We start from the raw sequence: 14,648 nt of genomic DNA on the forward strand, positions 1-14,648 counted from the left end.
CCTGGACTGTGGGTTCTTCCAGAGGGGAAGGTCTCTAGGTTGTTCCCCAACCCACATGGTGAATCTCTGAGGCAAGAAAATCCGCCAATAAGCGCAGGACCCACCAAGATAGAGGAGGAACTTTGTGACACTGGTGTTAGGAGTGGGATCTTGGGGTGCGCGGCAGAAGAAGGAGGGTGATTTAAAAAAAACAAAACAAAAACAAACAACAACAACAAAAAACAAACAAACAAACAAAAAAGGAGAGGGTTTATTTTTTTTTCACCACAATGGATGACATAGTGCGGGCACTGATACATGCTACGGTGGCCCAGCAGGAGGCTACCCGTGTCCAGGCAGCTGCCCAACAGGAGGCAGTGTGGCTGCAGCAAGAGACTAATCGCCTGCTGATGGACCAGGCTGCTCAAGACCGAGCTATGTTGCGGGAACTGGTAAACCAGGTAAAGTCCCTTATAGAGCTGAATCGCGGCCATGATGGGACGCGGCTCATACGGGCCAGCCATTGGCTGCAGAAGATGACACGGGAGGATGATGTAGAGGCATACCTTCTGGCCTTTGAGAGGACAGCCCTATGGGAGGCCTGGCCTCGAGATCAGTGGTCTGGTATCCTTGCCCCATTCCTGTGTGGGGAGGACCAGAAGGCCTACATGATCTGCCTGAAGAGGCTGCGGCAAACTACCCCCAGCTGAAAGCAGAGATCCTGGCCAGATCTGGGGTAACGACAGCAGTGCGGGCCCAGCAGTATCACGGTTGGAGGTATCAGGAAGACAAAACCCCACGGTCCCAATTGTATGACCTCATCCATCTCGCACGAAAGTGGTTGCAAACAGAGTCCTGGAGTCCGGAAGAGATACTAGCGGTTCTGGTCATCGACCGATACATGAGGGGACTACCACCAGACCTTCGTGCCTGGGTAAGCCAGAACGAACCCTCCACCTATGACGAGGTTGTCGCCCTGGTAGAGAGGCGAAGGACAGCGAGGGAGCTGACCCGACCAGTTAAGGAAGAGGCACCCCGGGTTAAACTAGCAGCACCAAGCCCTAAAGTTCGGGTGACTGGGACACCAGGAGGGCCCAGGTAGAAAAAGAGAGAGGCTGAAGGCCCATCAGAGGCCACAAGGAGTCAGAGCACTGAGGGAAAAGAGGATCATGATGTTAGACTGCCCAAACCAAGAGACCGGGGAACGCCTAGGGCTCCATACAGATGTTATGCCTGCGGGGAGTGGGGACACGTAGCTGCACAGTGTCCCAATGCTGAGGAGCCTATGCAGTGTAACCTGGGGAACTGGGCAGATCCATGCTCCCTAATCTACCTTGTGGGGGGTCTCACTAACCCCACATATGTATACCAGACCAGTGAAACTAAATGGGGTAGGGACCACGGCACTGGTTGATTCGGGGAGTGCTATCACGCTTATCTCAGGGAAGCTCGTGAAGCGTAGTCAGCTGCTGCAGGCTAAACGTACGGGGATAACCTGTGTCCATGGGACAGTTAGTTACTACCCCACCATCCCAGTAAAAATCGAGATCCAAGGGAACACTACTGAGGTAGCAGCAGGTGTAGTCCCTAAACTCCCATACCCGGTGCTTATAGGGAGGGACTTCCCAGGGTTTGGAAACTTACTCCCAGTAGGGGGATTGGAGAAAGATGGGGACCCTAAAATTGATGAGGCATCCACAGCAGACTGTCAACCCCTAATCTTCTCTGAAATATCCCCAGATTTGTTCTCCACTCCCAGACAGGGTAGAAAGACAAAAAGGGAAAGAAGGGCAGCTAAGGCCTTGGGAGCCCGAATACTGACCCAAAGCCAGAGGGTCGCTCTTGTAGGTAGGCGGACCCGTGCAGCTGAAAAGGAGGCCACGCAGGAGGGAGAAGCACCTGAGTCTGACCTCCACCCTAATGCTTCTGAACCAGTAGAGGCAACAGAGACTGGGCCCCTAGATCTTGGGCAGATTAGCCCCGGGAGAGGAAATTTTGGACGAGACCAGGCAGAAGACCCAAGGTATGACAACATTAGGAAGGAGGTGACTGAAATAGATGGGGTCCCCGTGGAAGGAAAAACCCAGGGACCAGGACCCTACTTCATAATGAAGAAGGATCTCTTATACCGGGTTGCACCAGTACAGGGGCAGAAGGTACAGCAGATCCTAGTACCTCAAAAACACCAGAACTCTGTATTAAGTCTGGCTCATAGTCATCTTTTTGGGGGGCATTTGGAGGTAGAGAAGACCTTGGCATGAGTCCTACGATGGTTCTTCTGGCCCGGAGTACATGAAGAAGTGCGGAGGTACTGTGCCTCCTGCCCGGAGTGTCAGCTGCACAGTCCCCGTCCCCACTTGAGAGCACCTTTAGTACCCCTTCCCATCATAGAGGTCCCCTTCGAGTGAATAGCCATGGACCTAGTGGGACCACTGGAGAAGACGGCTTGGGGCCACCAATATATACTTGTTGTTTTGGACTATGCTACTCGCTACCCAGAAGCCGTCCCCCTGCGGAACACGGCCTCTAAAACTATAGCCAAAGAGCTGGTGGGGATCTTTGCCCGAATGGGGCTACCGAAGGAGATATTAACCGACCAAGGAACTCCATTTATGTCAAAGCTAATGAAGGACCTTTGTATGCTGCTCCATATACATACCCTGGGAACTTCGGTCTACCATCTGCAGCCTGATGGGTTGGTAGAAAGGTATAACCGAACCCTGAAGGCTATGATAAGGAAGGTGGTAAGTCGGGACGGGAAGGATTGGGACACCCTACTAACCTACCTTATGTTCGCTATCCGGGAGGTACCACAGCCCTCAACTGGGTTTTCCCCCTTCGAGTTATTATACAGGCGTCACCCCCGTGGCATACTAGATATCGCCAAAGAGATCTGGGAAGAGGAACCCAATGAGGGGAGAAATATAATAGAGCATGTAATGCAGATGCGAGACCGGATAGCCCGGGTTACCCCTATTGTACGGGAACATTTGGAGAAGGCACAGGAGGCCCAGCGAACCCATTACAATCGCCAGGCAAAAGTACGACAGTTCCAACCAGGGGATCGGGTTATGGTGTTGGTACCCACGGCAGAAAGCAAGCTTCTGGCCCAATGGCAGGGGCCCTATGAGGTGGTTGAACCCATGGGGGAAGTAACCTACAAGGTGCGGCAGCCAGGACTCAGAAAACAAGAACAGATTTATCACGTTAACCTTCTGAAACCCTGGCATGCACAAGAGGCATGCACAACGGTCCAAAAAGACCTAACCCAGGAAAACAAGCCTTCCAAACAGATGAGAGTGTCTCCCGATTTAACACCAGACCAGAAGAATGAGGTATCTGAGATGATCTTCCGGAACCAAGATGTGTTCTTGACAAAACTGGGTCGAACAACCGAGACATATCACCACATCGTCACGAACCCTGGGGCCAGAGTAACAATGAGGCCCTATCGGGTGCCAGCGGCAAAAAGGGAGGAAATAAAAGCAGAAGTAAAAAAAATGCTGGAGTTGGGGATCATCAAAGAATCCCACAGTCAGTGGTCCAGCCCAATCGTGCTGGTGCCCAAACCTGATGGCACCACAAGATTTTGCAACGACTTCCGGCGACTAAATGAAGTATTCCAGTTCGACGCGTACCCCATACCTCGCATAGATGAGCTAGTGGACCGTCTGGGTAATGCCCGGTACTTGACTACCCTAGACTTGACAAAGGGGTACTGGCAGATTCCCCTTGCAGAAGACGCAAAGGAAAAGACTGCGTTCTCTACACCAGAGGGTCTTTTTCAATATACTGTCCTCCCTTTCGGACTACATGGGGCCCCAGCTACCTTCCAGCGCCTCATGGACAAGCTATTACGCCCACATAACAGTTATGCTGCTGCCTACTTGGACGATGTGGTCATTCATACCCCAGACTGGGAAACCCACCTGGAGAAGGTGGAGGCAGTCCTCGATACCTTCAGGCGAGCTGGCCTTACAGCAAACCCTGCCAAGTGCACTGTAGGGTTTACAGAGGCCAAATATCTTGGCTACATTGTGGGAAAAGGTTTGGTAAAACCCCAAGTGAACAAGTTAGAGGCCATCCAAAATTGGCCCCGACCAAGTCGCAAGAAACAAGTCCGGGCGTTTCTAGGTGTGGTGGGGTATTACCGACGATTTATCCCCCACTTTGCCACAAAGGCAAGCCCCCTGACAGACCTAGTGAAAGCCCATGGACCTGATCTGGTGAGATGGTCTGACGCAGCAGAGGAAGCATTCACAGACCTACGGACTGCCCTCTGCAGTAACCCCGTAATGATAGCCCCTGATTTCACCAAGGAGTTTATCCTGCAGACGGATGCATCGGAAGTAGGGTTGGGGGCCGTTCTATCACAGATGGTCGGGGAGGAGGAACACCCAATTCTATACCTCAGTCGGAAACTCCTTCCAAGGGAACAAAAATATGCAGTGGTGGAGAGAGAATGCCTTGCTGTAAAATGGGCCATAGAAACATTGCGCTACTACCTGCTCGGGCGCAGATTTGTCCTCGTGACTGACCATGCCCCTCTTCAATGGATGCAGCGGAACAAGGAGAAGAACACAAGGGTGACCAGATGGTTCTTATCCCTCCAACCTTTCCAGTTCCGTGTGCAACACAGAGCAGGGAGCCGTCATGGCAACGCCGATGGCTTGTCACATGTGCACTGTCTGGCGTCCCAAGCTGCCCAACCCCTTGGCGTTGAGCAGGAGGAAGGGATATGTGACAGACCCAGACCAGTGGGGTACAGGAGTCTGGTAGAGGGCAAATATACTGGTCACTGGATGAGTAGTTTTCTGTTCCCGGAGTGACCAGAGCAGGGGCTGCACTAGAGTAATCAGGAACCTGCTAGAACCAGTTAAGGCAGGCAGGCTAAGTAGGACACCTGGAGCCAATTAAGAAGAAGCTGCTAGAATCAATTAAGGCAGGCTAATCAGGGCACCTGGGTTTTAAAAAGGAGCTCACTTCAGTTTGTGGTGGGAGTGTGAGGAGCTGGGAGCAAGAGGCACAAGGAACTGAGAGTGAGAGGGTGTGCCGCTGGAGGACTGAGGAGCACAAGCGTTATCAGACACCAGGAGGAAGGTCCTGTGGTGAGAATAAGGAAGGTGTTTGGAGGAGGCCATGGGGAAGTAGCCCAGGGAGTTGTAGCTGTCATGCAGCTGTTACAGGAGGCACTACAGACAGCTGCAGTCCACAGGGCCCTGGGCTGGAACCTGGAGTAGAGGGCGGGCCTGGGTTCCCCCCAAACCTCCCAATTGACCTGGACTGTGGGTTCTTCCAGAGGGGAAGGTCTCTAGGTTGTTCCCGAACCCACATGGTGAATCTCTGAGGCAAGAAAATCTGCCAATAAGCGCAGGACCCACCAAGATAGAGGAGGAACTTTGTCACACTATTTAAACTGTAAGCTCCTCAGGGCAGGGACTCTCTCTCCCTATTTGTTTATAGGGTGCCTAGAAATCTCAACAGAGGCCTTTGGAACTACTGTAATCAAATAATACATAAGAATTTACTCTGAAATCTTTGCTTCTGTCCACCTTAAACCTCAGCTTATTTCCTCCACCCCATGGCCCACTCTTCCTCCCTCATAATCAGCCTTTTTCCTTCCCTCGCTCTTATCAGTCATCTCTGGCTCCTTTCCTTTGTCTTCATCATGTTGTTTCCTTGCACAAGTTAGCCCTCACTTCACTCCCCTTCATCTTCCTCGGGGCTTGCTTCATTTCAAAGCTACTGATATGCATTATCTATTCCCAGAGAACTTCTGCCTTTCATTCAAGTGTTTTCTTGATCTCTCCTCCCCCTAGTCAGATTCCTGCTCTCTCCACAGTAAAGGGCCTTACCAAAAGCCACTTACTTTCTGAGTCTAAGGCAGTGGTTCTCAACCAGGGGTCCGGGCCCGTCCTCCTTTAGACCAGTGGTTCTCAACCAGGGCCCCTCTGGGGCCGTCAGCAGGTTTCAGGGGTTCTGCCAAAATAAACCAGAGAGCAGGGCTGGCATTAGACTCAGTGGGACCCAGGACAGAAAGCTGAAGCCTGAGCACCACTGCCTAGGCCTGAAGCCAAAGCCTGAGCAACTTAGCTTCACGGGGCAATTGCCCTGCTTGCTACCCCCTAATGCTGGGCCTGGTTTTTAATCTACTGGATATGCAGAGAAACAGTTGTTGTGGCACAGGTGGCCCATGGAGTTTTTATAGCATGTTGTGGAGGCCTCAGAAAGAAAAAGGTTGAGAACCACTGGTCTAAGGGAGGAGGGATGGTTTAGTGGATGGGGAACTGGACTGGGAGTCAGGAGGCCTGATTCTATTCCTAACTCTGTGACTCTCCTGTCCCGTTCTGTGACCTTGGGCAAGTCTCTGTGCCTTAGTCTTACTCTCTGCAATGGGCCTAATGATACTTATTCTCCTCAATAAAGCTTGTGAGCTATGTAAATGAAAAGTGCTAAGTAAGAGTGAAGTATTCTTCATTTCTCAGGTGTCTTTAACACCAGATTTTTAACACCCACATCTCCTTAAGACCCTCCTCCTTTCTTCACTTTCCATAACTTCTTGGTTCTCTGGCTTCATGGATGTGTATTCATTCAGTGGATCCTCTTTCTCCTACTTGCCCTTATTAGTTGATGATTTCCAGGATTCTATTCTCAGCCAAGTTTTTCTCCTGAACAGCCTCATGCACTCCTCTAGCACTTCTAGAGATACTCAAATCCGCCTCTCCATTCTGATCTCTTTCTCTCTGTCTAGGCTCCCATCTCTTCCCATCTTTCTGGCATCTCTCCTGTCTTGATATCTTGGTACTTCCACAAATTGTACATGGCAAAATCTGAACTCATCACTTCTCCTGTAATGCCTCTTTTCCTCACCATCATTGAAATCTCTGCTCTTTTCTCAATCATTCAAGCTCACAATTCATAGTAATTTTTTGCTCCTCTCTTTCTTTCTCTCCTTGCATGTGGTTGACCGCAATCTCATTCCTTCTTCCTCACTCCTGGTGTACACCACCTGCCTTTTGGAATCCCTGACTCTTCCCCTTTTTCCTCTGTTTTATCTGCAACATGTTGGCTAGAATGATCATCCTTTCCTGCCATGCTGATCTTGTAACCCCAACCCTTTAAATCATTTGAGTGGCTCAGTTTCTATCAATGTCAAATTGAAACTCCTTGTCCTCACTTTCAAGGTTCTGCACGATTCTGCTTCTGTCTGAATCTCAGCCCTTGTTTTTTACCTATTTCCCAAGTTGCATCCCAAGCTCTTCCCACTCTTCTTGCCTCACTGCTCCCTTTGCCTCCTCTTCTTCCTCATGTCTTTATAGCTGTGCTCTCCCTGCCCTGTATGTGCTTGAATGCATCCTCTCTGTCCTGCAAAATCCTTCTTCAAACCCACTTCTTTTAGTTAGCTTTCCACTGCTAGTGCCTAGTCCCCCACTAACTTTCCACTGAACAGCCCCAGCACTGTTTGTTCCACTTTTGCCTTACCACCTTCTAAAATTCCAAAACCAAACAGAAAATAATCACTAACGACTACACAGGCAACTTAAATGTCCATCATATTTCAGCATCTGACTTGCTATAGTGCTTATTAGTCTCTTTCCTGCCTTGCCTTCATCTGTTGACAACAACCCTTCTGCGTATGTCTAACAGACTGTCAGCTCTCTGAGGTAGGGACAATAGGTCGGATTCTATTTTTGCCTCCACTGATGTAAATCCACTGGTTTCTATGGCGTTCCTTCAGATTTTCCCCTGTGTAACTCAGAGCAGAAGCAGAACTTTTTAATTTCTCTCCAGTGCCATGCAGACTTATGGTGCTATATAAATACTAAATAAAATGATAGAAAATAAACCATTTAAAGAGAAGTAGGTGCCCATTTTCATAAAGCCCATATGGCTGTGCATGGTACTAAAATTAAAGATTAACTAGGTGACAAAAACACCTTTCCTTTGGTCTAAACTTTAAAAACAGCACATGCATTGTTTGTGGCAGTTGCCACACTGGCAGCCGTGTGTGTGTGTGTGTACTTGCTACTGGGATGTTCTACAATTTCAGTTATGTGGGGCAATGACTTTCATGATTGCAAATGAGATGGTCCACATTGCAGTCTCTAGGAAGATGAGATCTACACTGTGAGTGAGGTTGAAAGTCCCTTTTCCAGAGGGACTAATTCTTGCATTGAGAAAGTAGCTCAGTCTTCATGCTCACTCAGTTCCTGGGTAGAATTACTTTTTGGAGCCTGAAAGCTGCCAAAACCTAGATTGCTGCCTTAAGACTATTTAGGTCTGAGGTCTCCTTTTCAGATACAAGACACACTGGTAATTTATGGCCTATTCAATTATATTATTTTTCTTTTCCATTTGCACTACCAAAGAATCAGTACATCTTTGAGAGACATCTTCATATTGTCATTTTTATATTAAAGGATTTCCCAAAGCAGAATTCAAAAACTGTTATTTCATTTTAACTGATTATGTTGTTGTTCTTGCATCCAAGCAAATCTGACACAATGCAAGTCGTGTTGGGAGGTGTAATAAACATTTCTCACCAGATTCACTGTCAACAACTGAATGTACACTTAGGAAAAATGTAATAGTTATCTTGTTCCCATCAAAAGTTTAAGAAGAATGCCCTTTGGGTTTTCAAATGTATGCTGCTGATCTCATCTATATGGCTAGGCCTATGCTTCAACACTGGCAGACTGTGACTTTGATAAGATACATTTCAAATCTTAGAAGGAAAATTACATTTAGTTTGCAGCCTGCACTATACGGAGAATATTATTTGACACAAAAAGGAACTACATTGTACAACAGTCTTATTCCTTCTCTGCCTATAGTGACATCATGTAGAGACATTAGTCAAACTTTGATGCTGATCCTGGTAGTATTAAACTGCCACTATGAAACATCAAATGAAATATTTGCTGCAAACAAATAGCTGTCCTTGTTTAGCGGGGACAGGGGGGCGGTGCAACAACACACACACAGATTGTGTTGGCTCAACACCCACGTCTCTTATTTTCAAGAGATTTGTATATTCTTGATGTTAAACTACATACAAAATTCTCTGCTGTGCAGCGATGCTGGCTGCTGCAAACATAGTGTAGCTACTTGCAACATAAAAATAGCAACATATATTTTAAAAAAATAACATTGTAGGAAAAGCTATGCCAGTCTATCAGTTTGTTTAATCATTTATTTATTGGGATGATTATGGAGCCCTCCTAGATGACTGTGTACTAAAAAAGCCAGCATACAATATTTTAAAGGTACAAATGCAAAGATATCTAACTGGAAACAGTGTCAATCCAAAAAAGACTTACAGCCCACCAGAATGTAGGACTAAATCCAATTCTTCTTAACACCCTTATTCTTCTATAATCAACTCCTCATGAAAAGCCTAGGGAACGAGAGGGGGATTGCTAAAGGTTCCTTCTCTAAAAGTCGTCAAACTTAGGGTGTGTCCAACACCTCACACAGTGAAAAACATTTAAAACACTGGCCTCTAATTTTGTGCTCACAAAATGCCACATGCATACATTAAATTATACATACAAAAATCAGAGGTCAGGATGAAAATGTACTGTCATTAACTTCAGTAGGCGCAGGATTTCACCCTAAGTATCTTCACAATATTATCACACATCTGACAAATTATTTTAAAATGATTGCTAATACTCATTTCTTAATATACTTGACAGATAGCAGAGACTCCTGATACAAAACACTGAATTACAACCCGGAGTCATCGCTCATAACTAGTTTCTAATTCATGACTGTAGCTGGCCCAATAACTGGACCTGGGGTGGGGAATGATTTGTGAATAATAATCGGACAATGAACAGGAAACATTAATTGAATCAATTATTTGCTGAATACTATTTAGCCACCTGTAACATTGGCTAGATAATGAAAAAAGCATCAGTGTATTTAAATTCAAAACTAATATTAGTAATGAATAATCATTCAGGGCACTTCAATCCATGAAAGATCACCTCTCACTATATGGCCACTTAGGCCTGATTGACACACAAATAAATAATAATAATGATCCTTCTTACTGCTCTTGTCATCAGGACAACATAAAGGAGGTTAGTATCATTATTCCCATCTTACGGATGGGGAAACTGAGGCACCAAGCAGTGAAGAGACTTCCCTAGGTCAGCTGACAAAACTGCACTAACTAAAAGTGTTATTTTAAAACTGGTTTAGTTCAAACAAGTGCAACACTGTGTGTGGATGTTCCTCAGCTGATTAAAAACCTGGTTTATATCAGTTTAGTTACATTGCTTTAAAAGTGCCGATGTTATGTCCACACAGGGATTTGCATTGGCGTAGCTGAACCAGTGCAAGCTTGTGCATAGACAAGACCTTATTGTAGTTTCCTTAATATCTCCTTGTAATGGACCCTATCCAAGGGCTTTGGCAAAAAACACATTTTGTTATAAAGCAGATGCTGTGTGCACCACATTTGTTCAATTTAACTTTTCAGAGTGAAAGATTAGCTATTTGTTTTCCTCCCCTCAGTGAATTCTTGGGCACATACACAATGAGTTGGTCTTCTCTCATCATGATTACAGTTTAGTATGTGAAATTGAAAGGCTCTTTCTTTAAAGCTTTATAGGACTGAATCTTATTAATGATCTTATATGGATTGGATTGGCTGGATTGAGTGGCTGGATTGGATCGCTTTGGTTTTTAGATCCCTAGAACTTTTAAAAATATTGCTTGGAATCTTCAGCTTTCCAATTTGATGTGAAAAGTGCAATCTAACTCTCAAATCATTTTAACCCTCCAATTAACACATTCAGCTAGTAGTGGAAATGGGGCTGAACTGGAAAACATTAAGCATTAGTACTTAGTAGTAGTAAGGATTTTTGCATGCAGACAGCAGCTGAGTTAGTAACCTCCACAAATTCATTACAGAGTTAATTTGCACAACCATTTTGAACTTTTGCCACAGCGTTTGATATACAGGCGTGTATGGGATAAATCTTCAACTATGTTGGAGGAGAGCTCAGCACAGCTGAAGGGAAGGAAAAGGCAAACTGTTCTCCTACCCACCTTTCTAACAATCCTCTGGCTGCCCAGGGCCAAACTAGCCTTTGGCACAAGTCAGGGCACCTTAAGGGCTGCTCTATCATTGCTTGCAATGCTGCCCTTCTCTTCCCTCCCCAAAGCTAATGAGGATTACTGGGTACAGCATGCTGCAGTGCCATCTTTTTAACCTTTCCCACACTCTGGCCCTCCACCTAGTCCAGAGAGGCTGGTGTAGAGCCAACATAGCTAACTGCACAATACCAGCGATTCCCTTACATCATGGGAATCCCCAGCTGCCCACTGCAGTAGCTTTCTGGCTGCTTTTGCTACCTAAGCATCAGGAATGCAGCAACTGTCTGGCACGTATAAGATTCTACAGAGATGAGCCTCTTGGGATAGCTACAAATAAAACAAATTATTTTCATGATGCTGTTAATAAATTTTGTTTCAGCATATTAGAACATATGGTCAGAGGAAAAAATCAAAACCCAATTAAGATTTTGTGTTACCTGAAATTTTTACCTGATAACATTGTGCTAGGTTGGATTAAACCTCATTGAAACTGGGTGGTTGTGGGGAAGGGGTTTACAACCGTCCTTCATATGGGATAAATGTAAGAAACAATTAAGTTCCTTTATGGACTCAGGAGACCTGGATTCAATTCCCAGCCTTGCCACTGGCCTGCAGGATAACCTTGGGCAAGTCATGGCGCCTTTCTGTGCCTCAGTATCCCCTTTTGTAAAATGGCGATTATTTGAAAAGCGCTTTGAGATCTACTGATGAGCTCTCTATAAGAGCTAGGTACTGCTATCATTATTATGGAACTGGATCGCTGAAGCAATAGGAGTCTTCACCCAAAACACAAGGACACCCAAGGCTTGTCAGAAATAGAGCTATGTGGGTGGCAGGGGTTCTCTGGGGATTGTTTGATGGAGGTGTGTGTCTCTGTGAGAGAAGAAGCAGAAAGCTACTGCCACAGAAGCATTGATGATCTTGAGAAAAGGTTGAGCGAGAACTTTTGGGCTAAGTGCTGGCAGGAGCTGTGACCAAAGAAACGGTCCACTGTGGTTTGATTCCTTCTGTGTTCAGGGAATCAGGACTTTGTACAGCCTTTGTAAATAAATAGGATTGCGTCAACCTTCAATTTCTCCTCCTTAGGAGAACAAGTCTCAGGACCCTCAAAATTGGCTAGCTAGTTAGGTCAAAAAGGAGTAACAATATCCTACAATAGAAGCCTACTAAAGTGCAGGAATAATCAGAAAGTACCATTTCTGCGTAGCCTTTCTCACTTATATTCCCATTAACACGGCAGAGAAAGAGTTGGGAAAGAGAGTTGGATTCCATCCTGCCTTATGCACCAGCTACACAATTGCTAACTAAGTTCCAGTTGCAGAATGCAGTGTCTATCAGCACTTTAAAAGACATAGGGCCAGATCTTCAGCTGGTGAAAATTGTCATAGGCCCAATGACTTCAATGGAGCTCTGACCATTTACAACAGCTGCCCCATAAACTCGTCTTGTCATGAAGAAAATGTGAAGGAATACTTTAGAAGGGGCACTATTGACTTGAATTTTTTTACATTAATAGAAGTTGATGATAGATTGTATGTCCTGATTTTTGGTTTTAAGTTTTTATAAAGGTTTTTCTACTCTCTTGCTGATATTTATAAGCATCTTATAGGCAAACCTCTATGCATGAGTGACTTCAGTGTTTCAAGGATCAAAGCCACAGATTAAATTTCAAATATGCTTAGGCCTACCCCATCTTTCTTCTTTTCTGGACACTCACCTGCCTACTGCCTCTTCAGTTTCAACCTTTCTGCTGCTCTCACCTTCTGGCAAAGCAGGTATATAAGCTCCAGTCTGAGCAGTGCATGAGGGAGACACCATAATTCTGATTCCCAAGACAAGAAGTGCAACTGACCATCAACAGAATAATGAAGTTCACCATCTGCAAACTGCTGTTGAATGCACACATTAAAGTGAAACAAGAAAATATCCCCCCCCCAAATCTTTTCACTGTTAATGATATTTGACATTACTTGTAACTATACTAGGTACAAATTGTTCAGACAGAAATATGGTTGTCAATTTGATAGATTCTTCATTTAAAGGGACACTGTCTTTTTATTGCTACTTATTTCACTAAAACGTCCATATCTATAGAAAAGCTGACAGCATAAATGGGACATTGCAGTTTTTATCTGAACATACTTTACATGAGAAAGTACTTCAATGTGCTCAAAGAGCAAAAGTTAATTTGTTTCCTTTTCTATAACTTTTTAATAATTATGCCATTATAGTAGATCTAGAAAGTCATTGTATATTGCTTTGTTTTCTCCTAATATTAAAAAAAAATTCTTTGCAGATGATGTGGAAACCTGCATACGATTTTCTGTACACATGGGGCGCTCACTATGGAGACAGCTATAGAGACGTGTTACAAGACCTGCAGTTGGCTTTGGACAAAATGAAAAACCCTTTGACCAAACAGTGGCGAGAGTTAACTGGAGCTTTGATTCTAGTGAACTGCATGGAGATCTTAAGGGCAAATGCTTTCCCCAAGAAGGAGGAAGACTAGAATCCCAAATTCTTTTATGGACTATCTATTGGAAAACTATGGTGTTGATTTTTATACTCGTCAAATATTTTTATGACCCTGATTTTCCAAAAGAGAACAGATCCTTTCATTTTAGCTTTTTTTTTCTGCACTTATATGTGTTACATACAGCACAGACCATGTGGAACACAATTTATCTGAAGGACCCTCAGGGCCTGCAGAATAATATTTTGAGGACCATGCAGGGGTGAAATTGGAGTTGGAAGATGAATTAGGTCCTTGAAAAGATTTTAATTCCATGGACCAATTCCTAAATGAAAAATTCACAAGACTACAACTATAGCTTATAATAAAGCCAACTTTTTATTTTGAGGTCTATTAAGCCCCACATGTTCTGGGCTGCTCTGATAGTATTCACTCAGTATGCCCAAAATTTTCAAAAGTGACAATTTGGGCTCCAATCCTGCAAGTTACAACACAAGGATCAGCCTCTAAGCCCATGTGGAAGACCTATTGGAGTCAATGAGGTTCCATGCAAGCACAGAGGATGTTGTGAAGGCCAAGCCTACAACAGGGTTCAAAATGGAACTAGATAAATTCATGGAGGACAGGTCCATCAATGGCTATTAGCCAGAATGGGCAGGGATGGTGTCCCTAGCCTCTGTTTGACAGAAGCTGGGAATGGGAGACAGGATGGATCACTTGGTGATTACCTGTTCTGTTCATTCCCTCTGGGGCACCTAGCATTGGCCACTGTCAGAAGAGAAGATACTGGGCTAGCTGGACCTTTGGTCTGAGCCAGTATAGCCATTCTGATGTTACGTTTACACTGGTGTGCCTTTTCATAATCAGTTGCAGTATTGGGGGCCTCACTGCAAGTTCCTTGGGTTTTGGGTGTCCAGAAGAAGACACCTTTAGTCTGATTTTCAGGTGTGGTGAGCTCTTGTAACTCCGATGGAAGTTAATGGCAGTAGAGCTGGCTGGGAAACCAAATATCAGTTCCATGAAATTTTTTGTTTTTGGAATTTTTTCACCCCAAATCAGGATGCCTGGGTTCCATCAGGAGTTTCTT

At 45.2% G+C, this 14,648-nt stretch overlaps 1 protein-coding gene across 1 annotated transcript in view; it reads left to right on the forward strand.

Annotated features, from left to right (window-relative positions):
* The window catches only part of MACC1 (MET transcriptional regulator MACC1), a 37,422-nt gene extending 23,825 nt beyond the window's left edge, over positions 1-13,597 (forward strand). The window contains exon 4 of the mRNA XM_026649415.1: positions 13,385-13,597. Coding sequence (XP_026505200.1) covers positions 13,385-13,597 — 213 coding nt within the window. The remainder of the gene's footprint in view (positions 1-13,384) is intronic.
* The last annotated feature ends 1,051 nt before the right edge of the window (positions 13,598-14,648 follow it).

This window comes from Terrapene carolina, unplaced genomic scaffold, assembly GCF_002925995.2.
Source record: "Terrapene carolina triunguis isolate 2854851 unplaced genomic scaffold, T_m_triunguis-2.0 Scaffold84, whole genome shotgun sequence".
Classification (NCBI taxonomy): domain Eukaryota; kingdom Metazoa; phylum Chordata; order Testudines; family Emydidae; genus Terrapene; species Terrapene triunguis.